A 17,566-nucleotide genomic window follows, 5' to 3' on the forward strand; every position below is an offset into this window, starting at 1 on the left:
CTTTATGATTATATTAAAGAAAATAAAATATTTTTGGCAGTTATTTATAAAGCTCTGAGGCTATTTGAAACTCCTAACTTAGATTATTTAAATGAGTGTTAATTTTCCTAACTTTTAATTTTTATGACTTGGTAAAAATTGAGCCCATTGTTCTCCCAGGTAAACTATTCTTATGAAGATTAAAGGGTGACTTCATTGCAGCTTTACCTTTTTAGGGTTTCTAATTGAGAAAATATAAGGTTCGTAGCATTGTCAATTCCCAATTGTTACTTCTCCTACGTTTCTTGAGGTTGATTATCTAATAGACCAGCAGTTGAAAACACTGTATGGAAAATGACATGTATTTTAGTTTCATTCCACAAGTGAATGCACTGCATTAGATGAACATTTCATTATTATAAATGGAATGACATTTTAGCATAGAAATGGTGATTACTTTGTACATAGGTCCAAACTGAGTTTTTTTTCTTTATTGTTTCTGTAACAACTGTATTATCTCCATATTTTAATTATGTTCTTTAATGGAACTTGTGCTTTAGTAATTAATGTACCCTTGGTTATATTCTCAGAGGCCGTTTTTGCTTAATGTCAGAACAGCTCATAAAAAGTGAAAATTCAGTCACAGTTCTTATTTGTTGTTGTATAAAACTAAAACAATACCTCAAAGATTTTTTAATTTAAAAAACTCTTAAATTTTAATCAAATAAGATTATGTGTGTAGGCATGTAAAATTATGAATTAATGTAAAACCTTTATTAACTTGATGCTCAAAACTAAGTTTTCAGAGGTATTTATTGATTTATTTACTTTTTCGCCATGCCACGTGGCATGCAGAATCTTAGTTTCCGGACCAGGTATTGAACCCACGCCCCCTGCAATAGAAGCAGGCAGAGTCTTAACCACTAGACCACCAGGGAAGTCCCTTAAGGGATCTTTAGTTGATGACATTAGATGTTAAGGAAAAATATTTACTTAAAAATAATGATTTAATAAGTAATTAAGCTATTATGTATTCTCCATTTAGTCTTAAGAAACTTAACAATTGAGAATTAGATTCAGGCCTGTATGTCAACACGTGAAAAATCAGTTTGGGGTTTTTTTTTGCCCCCTGTGTATCAAGTCAGGAACATACACTGGTTCATATTGGCAGTTCAAAATTAAGGGTGAAAGTATTTGTTTTCTCAGTGTTCCTGTTACTCATTTAGTTAACTGTAGTGCCACCTTCCTTGAGCATTCCAGTTAGTCTAGGTTTTACTGTACGTTGATATTATATCTGGCTCATTTTATTCAGCAGACAGTCACTTACTGCATTTTCCTTTTCACTTTTTAGACTATGGTGTTTTCTATTTGAGACATAATTTTACTGAGGGGAAAAGTGGAAATGTGGTACAGAGCCCAGTTATATAGTGGCTCTTAAGGTACATACCTGAGTTTCCATTTTTGTTACAAGCTCTCCATTCCTCCCTAACTTACACCTGTTCCTTTCTTGTACCCTTTGGTTTAACGTTGTTCTCCTCCCCAATTTTCCTCTTCTCCTGGCTGTAAACTCATGGCAGGGTCTGCTTGGTGAGCTCATTCTCTTACAACAGCAAATTCAAGAGCATGAAGAGGAAGCACGCAGAGCTGCTGGCCAATATAGCACGAGCTATGCCCAACAGAAGCGCAAGGTGATGGATGGTTTAAGGGGGCTACTGATTTGCTTACACTAATAAGCCATTTCTACCAATATCACGTCACCTTGATCCATTCATGGACTACAATTTTGAGAAATTAGTTTTGACAAGATAAAAATATGAAAGATAATACAGATATGCAACTTGCTGGAGTATGCAAACAAATCCAAAATATTCAACCTAGTAATTTATTTTCTGAAAATTAGATTATCTGTGAGGGTTCGTGGACTTGTACTTAGATAATTGTGAATTGTGGTTTACTTGGCCCAGTTATTGAGTCACCCTAAATCTGTGGCCAACTTGTCTATTAAGTTTTCACTTCTAAATTGAAAAGGGTTACTGGGAATGACCATGTTAGATTAAAGAATGAAATGGTTTTGTTTTAGTTAAAATGATTCAGCAGAGAATTCTTGTTTCCTACGAAAGAAAACTATTTTGACCTAACTTTTGGACAGTTATTCTTAAATACTTTGATTAACTTTTAATAAGACTTTTGACATTTATTAACAAAGTCAGCACAGATTTTCACCTTGTCCACTGAAAAACTGAACGTTGGAAATTTGATATAATTCTGGTCACTAAAGGACAGATTCTAATAAAACTCAGTGTAACACTGTACAAATATTTGCTTATAGGTGTCACCAAGAAATCCTTAAAACAATGCTTTTGGCTTGAGATGATCCTATAATGTAGATCCGCAGGTTAATGTCCTAAAGAGACTAGAGTCAGATGAAGTGTTTAAAATGATTTTTAAAATTTTATTCTAAGATCTTGACATCAGCTAGTTACATATATTAGAAAAGTTTTTACAGTTAGGTACAAATCTTAAGGAAAATGATCCAGTCATATAATTAGTTTCCTGTACATTCTGATAGTGAAATCAACCAATATTACAGATAATTAGTGAAATGATCCTGCTGGCTAACCCTATCGCATTTGGTGGTGGTTAGTACAGTACTAATCATAGTTTATTTTTTCAGTGTAGCTTCCTGGCTTTTCTCAATTCCATGGCTGTGAAATCAACTGCTATGTGTCATTTAGCTTTCAGTAAATGAATAATATAGATGGAAATAGAAAACATTATTTTCCTACTTGTGTTAAATCACAGGAGGACTTAGTGTAAATGGTGCTTTAGCATTCTCTTTTCCTCATGCTGTTCAGAGTACCACTTAAGCATACTAACAAGCTGGATGCTCAGGCTAAGCTTCTATCCTTAACTTCATTACAAAAGAGGGAAAGAAACTGTTATGTTTTGGTGTGTTAGTTAGAAATATGAATATAGCTCTTGTTTTCAAGACCAGTAGATCTTGTTTTTTTCTTAATGGTAAAATAATTTACAGTGAGCCCCATAGATCTGCTATTTTAAGATTCTAATACAGTTTAAGATTATTAATATCCTATTGAATCTGACAGTTTAAATGAAGCAATAGTGAATACTGTTTATTTTCTACACTGCCAAGGGTTAATGTTCATTTGGGGCCTTTTTTCAGACCTAGAGTTATCCTTCCTCTTCCTAATATTTATTGGATTATCCATGTATAACTCCTCTTTTATTCCTCACTCTCCATATTTGTGAAAGAGCTACTGACAGGGCTGTACCTCTATTTTGTTTATTAAGATAGAAGGGCACAAAACGAGGCTTGTTCCTGCCCACTTACCTTATGTGAAAGTAAATGAGATGAAAAACAATTTGTGCACCTCTATAATAGTATCATTCTTTTACTGTCCTTAAAGATGATTTCCTTACTGTATCTTCCCTCTGTTCCCCTTATAGTTAGTACACTGGTGACTTCAGCCTTACGTTGTCATAATGATCAAAGTGCTAATTTGATGAGACTTTTATCTTTCCAGGCATTTGAGGTTTACTTGAGGTACAAAACCGTAGCTACTTTTTGTCATTTTTTGATGATTCTTTCCTACTACATTTTGAAAATATTAGTAGGCCTTCTTCTTTTTTTTTTTAAATGCTTTCTCTTTTTTTTTGGTAATACTGTGCAGCATGTGAGATCTTAGCTCCCTGACCAGGGATCAAACCCACACCCTCTCCAAGGATCTTAACCGCTGGACCTCCAGGGAAGTCCCTATTTATATCTTCTTGGTAGCAGCTAGTAGATCTTCCCTGTATCATCCAAGCAGAGGAGCTCATGCAGAGATGGTAGATTAAAACTGCCATTGGTAGATTTGCCTCCTGTGAATATGTATGTACGCATACGTAGAAATTTTTGCGAGTCTTATACATTTCCATATTTCAGAATGGCTACAATTGCTTAGTAGGAAGAAATACTTAAAATTTAAAAATCAGGCTTGCTTTTGTTAGGAGCTAGTAAAGGTTTTTCTCTTTCAGCTTTAGCTTGTTTCTGCAGAGGGTTCCGCTCTTTCTCCATCAGTTTTACAGCCCTGGAATTGTAGGAAAGCTCTGGTTTCAAGACTATTGATACCCATTTCTGTCAGGGTGAGTTTTGAACTAATTTCATAATGAAAACTAAATACATTAAACCATAAGACAAGGACTTACTGTAAGTAGCTGAATTTTACTAATAAATTGCATCAAAATAAAATATATCCCAGGTTTCTAGTTAAGACTTCAAATAAGTGATAGACTAACAATAGCATGTATTATTCTCTTAAAATATGTCAAAGTATCTTATCACTAATCTTCAAGATTTATTTTGTGAACCTAAAGGTTTTAATCTTGTTTCCTGTAAAATCCTAGATCTAATTCTTGACTCATCATCAACCTTTTATATAATATAGTATTAACCTTTTAATTTAATGTTAAGCAGATAGGAAGTGTATTGGTGAAACTATGCATGAGTTATTCCTAACAGGCCAGAAGGGCACATGATAAATTTAAATACTCCTAAAAATACAAATTTATAAAAATCCTAAGTCATTGTTACTAAATACTAATATTAGCATAAAAATTGTGTTTGTAATATTCTAATAACATTATATCATTTTAATTATTTATATATCTTTTTTATTTTACCAAATTGTCAAGGTTAGTCCTTTATAGTCCTTGGCTTGTATAAACATTCTGTTTTGTGTAATTATATTGCTTTCTTAATTATTGCCCCAGTTGTAGAGATATGTTGGATTTTCTACTGTAACTTAGATTATATTGCATGATATCATTAAGTATTCACATCCTATACTAATGCTGTTTATACATTTCATACTACTTTAACTTCAGTTGGATGAATATTTAATGGAATAGTAAATCAGAGTAACTTTCCAGGTGAATTGGGATTATAATCTGCATAACAGTTTTCGCGATCACATTATTACAGTGTGATGTCATGCCATATGATCAAAATATGGAATTTATTTCTTCATTGGCCTTCAGGATTTTGTTCTTTGGGTTGTGGGCTCCTCAACATGCTTGTTTTCTCACATTTTAGGAAATGATTAATAATTCTTGTCCATTTTACACAAATACATGGTCAAATGAAAAATGCTTCTATCCACAAGTTGCTGCTTGCTGTACTGGAGTGAGAAGCAGTAATACAAAGTTTGTTTTATGTTGCATTTTTCTAATTTGCAAAATAAAATTTGAAATTTTTAGACATAGGCTTTTTAGGAAAAAACAATTATGGATTATGTACCTATCAGTTCTAGCAAGTATTGTCATTTTTATTTAAAAGAAGTTTGGGGGGAATTTTGAGAAAGCATTGGGAAATAGGAATTAAAATCTCAAAATAACATTTTATTGCATGGATAAGAGTTATTAATACCTACTTCAATAAGCAAATCATTTAGAATATTTTCATATATGTTTGCTACCATGAAGTCTTGGCTGCTTAAGTAGCCAGTGAAATCAGGATGAATAAAGATTTACCTGCGTTTTAACCTGATTTTTGTCTCCTATGGAATAAAATCATGTTTAAAAATTTGAATATAGAAATTAGATAATTATTTTAAGATTGAGGATGGCAACTTTGGCATCTCACTAAGGAGTCAAAGCAGTTATATGGATTTGTCATAAATGACATCATTTTAATTGCAATTGATTATTCTGTTTTATATTTAGAATTGTGATTACTTTTCATAGAATAATGTTCTTTATTTTGAATATCTTATCTTAGAACTATTAGCTTTAGTAATGCATTCATTTTATTATGAGTTAGAAGATCTTGCAGTGGAACTAAATTTAAAAACAAGTATCTGGCTCAACTTAAAGCTCTGAAAATGCAATTGTTCTTTGCATATATTAAACACTTTCCTACTTATGGAATGAAAATGGATAAGTGTTTGCTTAAAAGATACACTATGACCAATGAATTTTTTCAGTAGCTGTACATTATAACACGTCTGACTGCTGAAAACATTATTGTAAGGATTTCAGTGCCTTATTTCTCAAGCATCCAAGTCCCTGTGCTTGAGTACAAAACAACCTGTCAAGGATGTAGTAAATGTGTGTGTCGATCTCTTATTTTTCTAACAAGCCAGTCATAAGAAATCACTAGAATGGCAATAGGAAGATGATTTCTTTTTAAGGTTTTCATTTATATAAACTTTTCATGAGCTGTTTTTGTTGATGAATAAGATTACTTTCTTTAATAAGCATTTGATTTAAATTTTCCTTTGATTAAATATCCATATAAAGTATATAGTTTTTACTCTTAATGGTTTATTTTAAAAGTTAACTTACTAAAAAAAAAAAGTTAACTTACTGTATATTCTGTATAAACATAATTCTACTCAAATAAAAAAATTTTATTTTAAATATTTAGGTGTCAGACAAAGAGAAAATTGACCAACTTCAAGAAGAGCTTCTGCATACTCAGGTAATACTAATGTAATTCATAGTCAGGTAAAAAGAACCAAAGAGTTTGTCTTGTACTCTATATATTTGGTGATGTGGAAATTTATCTTTTTAACTGAGCAAAGTTTGCAGTGATTTAATGATAGAACCTTATTATTATCAATAGATGCCCCCACAAGTGCAAAAGCTAATTGAGAAACAAGGAATAATGAAGGAACTTGATAAGTTTAATTAACTCATTATGTGTAAAACCTATTGTTGAGTGAATCTTATGCTTTTAATTTTAGAGGAAGACTATGGCAGAAAAGACTGGGGAAAGTGACGTGTCCTTGTATAAACCTGTGCTTGCATTTTTACATTGACTGGCTAATTAGAGTAACAGTTAAAAGAAATTGGAGTGGAATCTATCACAGTTCTCTAAAGTCCAAAGCCAATCAGATAATAATCTTTCCAAAGGTATTAATATTTCTGACACTACTTTAAAGAGTTATTCTCTTATAGTTGATGATATTATTTTAAAGACTTGTTCTGTGCAATGTAATCAAGTAGAGAACATTCTCTTGAAAAACTGTCACGTTATCCACTCTCATTAATTATTCTCTATAGATGCAATGATATGTGGTAATTAAGTTTAAATTAAAAAGACTCAATGGGTCCCTTTTTAGGGAAAAGTATGACAGCAATTTAAATGAAATTAGGAACCAGTGTATATTAAGTCTTAGGTTTTCTTAATATCTATGTATTGATTCTTATATTCAACTATATGTTAGAATCAAGGGTGCTCTGAGCAGCCCTAACATTGTTATGGCTTCACAGCTGGGTGATTATAGTCTGCAGCCAGAGATTAAGAATCACTGGCCTCAGAATGTGATCTCTGGAGCATTAACATCAGTAATACTCTTTGGGAACTTGTTGGAAATGCAGATTATCGGTCCCATCCCAAATCCACTGAATCAGAAACTCTGGATATGGAACTTAGCAGTCTTTGTTCTTAAAAACCCTCAAGTGATGTTGATGAGTTCTTAAGTTTGAGAATTACTGGCCTAGAACTTTGCAGGATGGCCCAGTAGCACATCTCTGCAGGAAGCCTGTAGACTGACATATACCAAAGAATGTTTCCAGCCCCGGAAAATGTAGACCCCATAATTGATTCTGTATTTACCAAGTGAACCAGTAGACCTGTTGATATCAATCCTTCCATTTGTTGGAAGGTGCTAGGCATTGATGAAAGTACTTTATGGAGAATTCATGATATAATAATGGCATTACCTATATTAATAGTGTCCAGTTGAAATAAAATGCAAGCCATGTGTACTTTAAAATTTTTGCATTAAAATAAGGGTAAAAATAAATAGGTAGAATTTTAATGTTAATAATATATTTAACAAAGTGAGAAAGCAGTGGCACCCCACTCCAGTACTCTTGCCTGGAAAATCCCATGGATGGAAGAGCCTGGTAGGCTGCAGTCCATGAGGTCACTAAGAGTCGGACATGACTGAGCAACTTCACTCTGACTTTTCACTTTCATGCATTGGAGAAGGAAATGGCAGCCCACTCCAGTGTTCTTGCCTAGAGAATCCCAGGGATGGGGGAGCCTGGTGGGCTGCCGTCTGTGGGGTCACACAGAATCAGACACGACTGAAGCGACTTAGCAGCAGCAGCAGATCTAAAATAGTTATAGATCTAGTTAGTATAAAAATATTAATTTGGTATTTATGTATTTTTACTGAATTATAGAAATCTGATGTATATGTTATTCTTAACACACACCTTAGTGCAGGCTAGCCACATTTCAAGTGCTAAGTATCCATATGTGGCCAGTGGCTACCATCTGTATTAGACAGCATAGGTCTAATTCTTAGATAACTACCAGAAGTTTGTTGTTTGTACTGTTACCGAATATAAATGAACAAGTTCTGTAAAAATATATTTATAATATAAACTATCCTATAGTTCTACCTGTCTCATACTATATAATTTCTTAAATTTATCTTTAGTTGGACATTCTCTGAGGATAAAGCCATGATCTCTTGTTATTTACTTTGTGCTTGGAAGATTGTAACAGCCTAACATATTTTCCAAGAAAATTTTCCATTTCTTTCTTTCCATTAACAAAAGACATGTTACTGTAAAATTGGACAAAAACATCCAGTTGGTGGGATGCGAAGGAAGGTTGTGGAGGGAGGGGATATGTGTATACCAATCACCATGTTGATGTATGGCAGAAACCAGCACAATATTGTAAAGTAATTGTCCTCCAATTGAAAATAAACTTTTTAAAAATCCAGTTGGTTATAAGAAAGAGTAATTCTTAATGATTTTCTGAACATGGTTAATGTTTATAGAAGAAATATTTGAGTATAAACAGAGAAGACCAGTTAGAAAAGGATCTCATTTATTGGAGAACAGTGTGTAGCCAAGCATCTAATTTGACAAAAAAGCTTGTATAAACGTATTAGTCTTTTAAATTGTTCTTATGTCAATATTTTAAAAATTAATGTGTAATCTCTGGCCATAGAAACTTACCAAAACTTAAAAGAGTTTGGGCCCTCAACTCAGACCTGTATTCAAAACCATGTGACCTTGGATAGGCTCCTAAGCATCTCTAACCTCTGATTCCTAACCTGTATAACCTTGGTCTCATGTGAACCATTACAGGAGTTAATACAGGTGAAACACTGAGTAAAGGGCCTGTCATGTAATGCACGGTCAGGTAGCGTTAGCTATTTTTATTTTATTCCATTTTCATAATATAGGAGCATAGGGAAAATTTGAATTTTTGTCAAATGTGCCTAAACTGAAGATTTAAAATTTTGATGGGAAATAGTGCTTCATAGAGTATACTTAAGAGCTTGCCTTTTCAACTCCTTTTATTTTTAGTATTTTTATTAATTTCTTCAACATAAACAGCAAAGAATTTTTCAATAAGATGCCAATTATAACAGAAAACTATGAAGTTCATTGTTTTAGATAATATTCATCATTATTTTGTTCAACATTTTCATAGTTGACTTTTAAATGAAATAATTCATTTTAAGTGCTTCAGGATCAAGGAAGATTTTAATTTATACTTAATGTTATTTTTTAACCGATTGGTTTCTTATGAAGTTACTTGTATTACTGTGTTGCAGTTAAAGTACCAGAGAATCTTGGAACGGCTAGAAAAGGAGAACAAAGAATTGAGAAAATTAGTATTACAGAAAGATGACAAAGGCATCCATCATAGAAAGCTTAAGGTATTTTAAGTGTGTCTTAACTTGTTAGCTCTCAAAACCCTGCCACTTGATATTGTGTGTTCATCAATACCAGTTTTTAAGGAACTGCAAAGGGTTCTATCCTTTTCTTTCTAATCTTATGTCTTTGGGGGAAAGGGACATCTCCTCTTCTGTTAAAGACTTCGTAAATTAGAGTCTCCAAACGTTTGTTTTTTACTAGATCCATAAATTCTTCATGCTTGTGAATCAATGAGTCAGTTTATTTTTTTCTGAAAATTTGAAACTTCCCCAGTGGCTCAGGTGGTAAAGAATCTGTCTGCAATGCAGGATACCTGGGTTCAATCCCTGGGTGGGGAAGCTCCCCTGGAGAAGGGAAAGGCAACCCACTCCAATATTCTTGCCTGGAGAACTCCATGGAGAGAGGAGCCTGGCCAGCTACAGTCCGTGGGGTTGCAAAGATCTGGACACGACTGAGTGACTAACACTTTACTTCTAGGCTTGCTTCATTTCTGCAGCTGTAAAATCAGTAAGTTGATAGACAATTACATATGTCCTATCTTTATTGCCTTCCTTGTAGTGCCGCTGCATGAAGAGCCCATTTTCTTCAGTTTTACAATAGTTAACATTTTCTTCTGGAAGGTTCCTTAGGCATTTTAAAGAATTTTTGAAAAAACAATGCTGGTATTGTTATCAGCACATTGATAATTACCATTATCAGTAAATTAAATATTATTATTCCCCACTAAACCAACCTATATGTGCTGCATTAAATTGAAGTAATTCTTTTTTTAACTTAAATGTCATTTAAGTAAACAGAATGTATATGTAGCAAAACTGCAGTAAATCATGACACATACATTTTGTGGCCACGGTCCAAGGATATACAGTTCTGGTTTAACCAACATGTATTAGTAGTTCTGACTCCAAATTGCAACTGCATAATACTAGCATGACTTTATTTATAAGCCAATATGTGGCAGTTGGAAAAGTCACATCCAGGTGTTAATAAATGTTGAGAATTTACCTGAGCAATTGTATTTTCTCTCTTTAAGTGAAATAGTAATGAAGATTTGAAAAGTTTGTTGTTTATCTTTAGGTTGAAGAGATAATGGTTGCTTTCCTTTTAATTACTTTTAGGTGTTAAGAGATGAAAGGAACTTCAGGCCCTCATTTTGTTCCTACTTTGGTATTAAAACTTACCTTTAATTATTAAATGCTTGGTAGCAGCCTTTTCCCCAGGCCTGTTTACATGTTCAGTCATTCCTCAAATACTTGAAGTTTGTTATTTTCCAGAAAATGTGCTTGACCCTGGTTTTACTGGGAGAACAACACAGGATGTCTGCTCCTGGCGCTCTCACGTTTTAGTCTGCCCAGTTATCAGTATACACTACTCGCTCTTAATGATTTAACAATAATTTTGGTGATTATTTCTCTACTCTTTTTCTTCAGTCTCTCTCTTCCTCTCTGACACATACAGCAAACATTCCTTTCAGTTGGTACCTGGCTTATTGGACCTTTTGATTGTTAATGGTCTTTCTTTGTTGGGCACTTAACATTAGCTCTTCAGTATTTTTTTTTAGTACTCATTTATTTGTCTGCCCCGGGTCCTTAGTTTTAGCATGTGGGATCCTTAGTTGCTCTTAAGTTGCAGCATAAAGGATATTTCGTTGTGGTGTGCAAATTCTTAGTTGTGGGCATGTGGGACTTAGTTCCCGGCTCTGGGATTGAACCAGGGCACCTAGCATTGGGAGCTGGGAGTCTTAGCCACTAGAGCACCAGCGAAGTCCCTACCTCTTCAATATTAAACAGTAACCTCCCTCTTTTAGTGTTTAATTGGAAGATTAGGAAATCCTGAATTAACATACTGTGTTAATTCAGTGTCTCTTGAAATAAATTGGATGAGAAGCTATGGAATTTTATTCTGTACTGTTTTACATTTACTCAGAATATAATTATGGGAACTCTTAGAATTTATCAGCTTTTTTATCCTGACACATCTGTGGGTTTTTTAAAATGTTTTCTGTATTTTAAAATTGATTTTTTGAATTTTATAGAAATCTTTGATTGACATGTATTCTGAAGTTCTTGATGTTCTGTCTGATTACGATGCCAGTTATAATACACAAGATCATCTGCCAAGGGTAAGTGAAAAATTGGTACACAGAGAAATTGCCCATTAGCAGAAAAGCACGTTAGTTTTTTAAAAAGTTATGTGTGTGTGTGTATACATAGACAAAGACAAAATTTTCTCTATAATATTCATGTGTTCTAGATGATGTCTCAAGCATTGAATGTTTGACTAGTTTGGTCCATTAGTTTATGTATATTTATGCATAATGAAGGAGGGCTTTCAGATATTTGGCATTATATATGCATGATGTCCATGATATTAAAATTCCTGATTGGTAGATAAAATTAGGTACATAGGAGAAATAAAACCTCACAGAATTGAAAATGTCTTTGTAAAGAGTAAACTATCTATGGAAGAGATTTATGCAATAGTAATGTTAATCTGGTTTTAAAACTAGTAGTTTAGCATTAGTAATAAAAATTTGGTGATAAATAACGGATCCAATTAATGTTTTACTGTTTATTTTTAGTACACATCCATGTATAAACTATCATTTTTTTCTGGATATTTTAAAATCATTTAACTGGACAGTTTTTAAAGACTAATTCTCAGCAGTATTACAAATGTATTAAATTTAAGTTCATATCAAAAAATATGAATATGTGGTATTTATTTTGTGGTAAGGTTGTTGTGGTTGGAGATCAAAGTGCTGGAAAAACTAGTGTGTTGGAAATGATTGCTCAAGCACGAATATTTCCTAGAGGATCTGGGGAGATGATGACACGTTCTCCAGTTAAGGTAAGAAAATAGCCCCTTTGGGTTAATAGACTTATTGTGGTGATCATTTTCTAATGTATTTAAATGTTGAATCACTATTTTGTACACCAAAACTAACAAAATATCGTTTGTTAACCATACTTCAGTTAAAAGAAAAAGGCCAAACGAAGTTCTTCAGGGAAGTAATCACTTTAACGAAGTTTGTCCATTGTGTTGAAACGAAGAATTTTGACAAAAGAAATAATTGATATATAGCATTTGGAATTATTCCTAGTGTAGAAACTAGTAGAAGTCACCCCTCAGACAAGAACAAAGATCAGGAGTGTGGGGCTTGCCTGTGGGACGTTAACAAAGCAGCAGCTGGATATGCAAGTTTGGAGGGCGATCGGGACTAGGATAGAGATGGAGGAGTCGTAATCAAGCATCTAAAAGTGGTAGTTAGCTCCCTAATGGGTGAGGTCGCCTAGGGAGTGAGTGGAGACGGAGAAGACCTACAACCTCTGACACATTTAACTCTCAATAAATAGATGTTAAAGAAATGAATTGTTACCTAAATTCACTCGTTGATGTGAAATGCAAAATTTCCTTTTAGTTTTTTAAGTTTTGAGATTGATGGTTTTGTGCTTGGTACTCTGTATAACATTGACTGGGAAATGGAACCATGTAAGTACTGTGGGAATTAATAGAAATTGTAAATACAGTCTTCTCAATTTTCTGTTAATTTCAGGTGACTCTCAGTGAAGGCCCTCATCACGTGGCCTTATTTAAAGATAGTTCTCGGGAGTTTGATCTTACTAAAGAGGAAGATGTAAGTAGGTTTTGTATGAGGTTTGTATGTGTAATTTTTTATAATCTGTGTAAACTTATAAAAGACAACTAAATAGAATATTTAACTGACAATCTTTTTAGGATTTTGTTGTTTTTCCATTGATAGCTTGCAGCATTAAGACATGAAATAGAACTCCGAATGCGGAAAAATGTGAAAGAAGGCTGTACTGTTAGCCCTGAGGTAAGTGCTGCAATTCATTTCAACCATGTTTTATGAAAATCCAGTGTTTTATGATTTAAAATCATGATATTAGCATTGATATTTTGATTGAAGCAGTTCAAAGATGGCCTTTTTTTTTTTTTAATATTCCAAAGAGTGTTTCATTTTGTGGGAAAGTTTTATGAAATAATTACTCCCATGATCAGAAAAAGCATAACTTTTTTTCTGAACCACATACCTAAATGAATGAGATAAAGAAGTTTCAGGATATGTGTCAACAAAAAAATTCCTAACAAGCTGCCTCTCAGTTTTTTGGCTTTTGGATTTTTTTTTCCCTGAACAGACCATATCCTTAAATGTAAAAGGTCCTGGACTACAGAGGATGGTGCTTGTTGACCTACCAGGTGTGATTAATGTAAGTGTATACAAAACATGTATCTTATCTTATTCTGTTGTGACAGACATTTATAATGACCTTTAAAACCTTTTTCTTCAAGACTGTGACATCAGGCATGGCTCCTGACACAAAGGAAACTATTTTCAGTATCAGCAAAGCTTACATGCAGAACCCTAATGCCATCATACTATGTATTCAAGGTAAATCTTACTGAAAGATTTTAATTGCACTAGTATTCTTCCTTATTTAGCAATGAAGGTTTGTTTTACATATGTGTTGCATAAACATGGGCTTTCCTGGTGGCTCAGATGGTAAAGCGTCTGCCTACAACACGGAAGACCTGGGTTCGATCCCTGGGTCAGGAAGATCCCCTGGAGAAGGAAATGGCAACCCACTCCAGTTCTCTTGCCTGGAAAATCCTATGGACGGAGGAGCCTGGTAGGCTACTGTCCATGGGGTCACAAAGAGTCGGACGCGACTGAGCAACTTCACTTTACTTAAAAATATAAAATAAATGTTTTATTTTCTCCTCCTGTTCATTTTATTAGTAAGTAGAATTGAAGTTGGTGATATTTTGATGAATTTCACTGTGTAGGCATCATAGAAATTCTTATTGGCTAGAATTTCTTTTCACAACTAAGATAAAATATTAAGAAAGATGATTTTACTATAGTGTAGACACAAGATGTAGCTTCTTGAAGTTTTTAAAACCCACTTTGTAGCCATTACAGTGTCATTTTTCAATTTATTTTCAGATGGATCTGTGGATGCTGAACGCAGCATTGTTACAGACTTGGTCAGTCAAATGGATCCTCATGGAAGAAGGACAATATTTGTTTTGACCAAAGTAGACCTGGCAGAGAAAAATGTGACTAGTCCAAGCAGGGTGAGGGCAAATTCTTTATGCAAGCTTTAGTTATGACAGAAATGGATTGGCGGGGGGAAGATTTCCTTGTGAAATAAAAGTAGTAATGGGATTTTTCTTGGTTTTCATTAAAAAAGCAAAGTATTGTAATGTTATAGTAAATTATGTAAGTGCAGAATTGAGGTTTAAGTGTAATTCTACAGTTATAACTAGTTTGATTCAAATTCTTAAAAGTAATGTTGCTTACTCTAAATTTTGTAGGCTGACATAGTCATTAACCTCATTGCAGTATTTTTTTAACATTAGTTAATATTCATAAATTAGTGTAAAACTAGTGACAGTTTAGATTCCTTCTGGACATTACTTATGTTATTCTTTGTTTTAAATTTTTTAATTTTTTATTCAGATAAACATTACCTTTCTTAACTGATTAAAGAGCGTGTGGCAGATTTTCATAATAAAGAGGGCATTGGATGGGGTGTCTAGGCTCAGCATTCTTATCCATGCTGTACCAACAGCTGGCCACATGTCCTTGGGCAAATCTTGTTAATTTGTTCTGCACCTATGAAGTACACAGTCTAGTCTATTAGGCTAGTTTATCTCTAGGGTCATTTTTATTTCTGATATTCTTGTGACTTCTATGAACTTCCCAGGTGGCTCAGTGATAAAGAATCCACCTGCCAATGCAGGAGACATGGGTTCAATTCCTAGGTTGTGAAGATCCCCTGAAGAAGGATTCTTGTCTGAAAACTTCCATGGACAAGAGGAGCCTGGTGGGCTACAGTCCATGAGGTCACAAAGAGTCAGATGACTTAGCCCCTGAGCATACAGGGAAACTCACACACGTGACATCTATGCATGGTGTTCCGTGTCCATTTTCTCCTCCTCCCTTAACAAGGAGAGAATTTTGTTCCAAGGTACCATTGTGTCCAAGTTTTACTAGGGCATGCTCTCTTCTTAATTGTGAAGGCATAATGTAAAAGTGGGTGAAAGTGCACAAACTAAGCCAGATTGCTTTAGTTTCCCATCTGCTCTGCTGTTCCTTGTAACATTGGGTAAGTTATTTCCCTTTTTCAGTGCTTTAGGCTTTGTCACCTGTTGTAAATGAAAATATTAATGGTACTAAAATTATGCAGCACAGGAGACCTGAGTTCCATCCCTGGGTTGGGATGATCCCCTGGAGAAGGGAATGGCAACCCAGTCTAATATTCTTTTCCTGGAGAATCCCATGAACAGAGGAGCCTGGCGGGCTGCAGTCTGTGGGGTCATAGAGAGTCTGACATACCTGAGCAACTAAGCACAAGCACATCTCATAGCTTATGAAGATTTATTGAGTTAAATGTTTGTTGTAAAGTGGTTGAGCTTAGCATGAGAGTGTTAGGTAAATTGTGGCTGTCATCCATTGTTATTATTATAACTTCATCCCCCATAGAACAAGAGCTTGAAATATAAGTAGCCATCCCTTGTGCTTCTGTTTAGAACTTCTCTTTTTATCACAAATCTGAAAATTTGTGGGACTATGCCTCTGTGGTAAGGATTCCCAAGAGAGACCACCTCTAGGTTCACTGATTGTCTGGAAAGACTCACAGGACTCAGTACATAGTCATACTTATACCTAAGAAGAAGATGCAAGAGATGATGTCTGAAGGAAACCAGGCTCAATTTTCCAAGAGTCCTTTCCCAGTAGAGTCACACAGGAAATGCTTAAGCCTCCAGCAACGAGGTACTAACTAGAGACTCAGCACCTAAGGTTTTTATTGAGGCTTGGTCACATAGGCACCCACAAATACCAAAATTCCAGACGCCCAAAGGAAAGCAGATGTTCATAAACCACATTGATTGCACAATAAGCCACTGTTACTTAGGGAAAGTTCTGTATCAATGTAGGGGATTGTTTACCAGTTAAGTTCACAGATGCCAGCCAAGGACAAGCAGGCCTTTCTGAGGACAGCAATCTCAAGCCTGCTGTGTTAACTTCTGCAGTCTCCATGACCTTAGCTTTGCCCTGTTTTCAAGGAGAAGGCCTGCCATGGCAATATTGGTCCTGATATGGAGAAGGGGGAAAGTGAAGTAGAAGCAAACTTCTGTGCTTCCTTCCCATTTCCCATCTTTTCTTTCATTTTCTTCTCTTCTTTAGGGTGATGAGCTTGTATTCCTGTGAATACTGTTGAAGCTTATATCAGTCTTTCCTTTTTACACTAAAGATTTAGCATTAGCTTAAGAATGTTACTTATCTTAGAGGAGGGATTCTTACCTCATTATTTATCTGAATGAGTTTCTGGAAGTAGGAATTCTTTTCTATTGTGTGTGAATGATAGATCTGTGCAAATGTTTATTTTTCTGGGGACAGAGTCTGCAGTTTTTACTACATTTAGAAAAAGAGATTTGACCCAAAAGAGTTAAGGACCAATGGATCCAAATTTTTTTTTTCAGAGTTAATTAAAAAAAGCCCATCCAACTTTGTTAGAATTTAGATATTGGGGAAATAGTAATAATAGCTACTGTTTACTGATTAGGTCTGCATGCCTGGCACTGTGTTAAATATCATATACTCTTTTCAACTACCATTTTGAAAAGTTAATGAACTTACTTAAGGCCACATACCTAGTTAGTGACAGAGCAGAAATTCAAACTAAGGCCTGACTCTAAGCCACTATATATCATTCCAAGTTCTAATTTTGGTACTTATGTTTTAATAATACATTTTTAATATAACAAAATTAAATGTTTTTTTCCTCAAATAGCATTTGAAATACATTTCAGCACTTGTACAGACATACATTTACCTAAACATATACATATACAGCATTGTTAA

At 34.3% G+C, this 17,566-nt stretch overlaps 1 protein-coding gene across 6 annotated transcripts in view; it reads left to right on the top strand.

The window, feature by feature from the left end:
* Nucleotides 1-17,566, top strand: part of OPA1 (OPA1 mitochondrial dynamin like GTPase) — an 81,944-nt gene that overhangs the window by 16,289 nt on the left and 48,089 nt on the right. For 3 of the 6 annotated variants that reach the window (XR_005725794.1, XM_040267521.1, XM_040267522.1), the window contains 10 exons: nt 1,557-1,667; nt 6,407-6,460; nt 9,570-9,674; nt 11,708-11,794; nt 12,409-12,522; nt 13,229-13,309; nt 13,436-13,510; nt 13,833-13,904; nt 13,987-14,086; nt 14,642-14,772. Coding sequence is in view for 4 of the 6 variants with exons in the window: in XM_040267521.1 (XP_040123455.1) it covers nt 1,557-1,667; nt 6,407-6,460; nt 9,570-9,674; nt 11,708-11,794; nt 12,409-12,522; nt 13,229-13,309; nt 13,436-13,510; nt 13,833-13,904; nt 13,987-14,086; nt 14,642-14,772 (930 nt within the window). In the remaining 2 variants the exon portion in view is untranslated. The remainder of the gene's footprint in view (nt 1-1,556; nt 1,668-6,406; nt 6,461-9,569; nt 9,675-11,707; nt 11,795-12,408; nt 12,523-13,228; nt 13,310-13,435; nt 13,511-13,832; nt 13,905-13,986; nt 14,087-14,641; nt 14,773-17,566) is intronic. The other 3 variants (XR_005725795.1, XM_040267523.1, XM_040267524.1) reach the window with 1 other exon arrangement.

The sequence above is a fragment of the Oryx dammah genome, unplaced genomic scaffold, assembly GCF_014754425.2.
Source record: "Oryx dammah isolate SB20612 unplaced genomic scaffold, SCBI_Odam_1.1 HiC_scaffold_2, whole genome shotgun sequence".
Taxonomy (NCBI): domain Eukaryota; kingdom Metazoa; phylum Chordata; class Mammalia; order Artiodactyla; family Bovidae; genus Oryx; species Oryx dammah.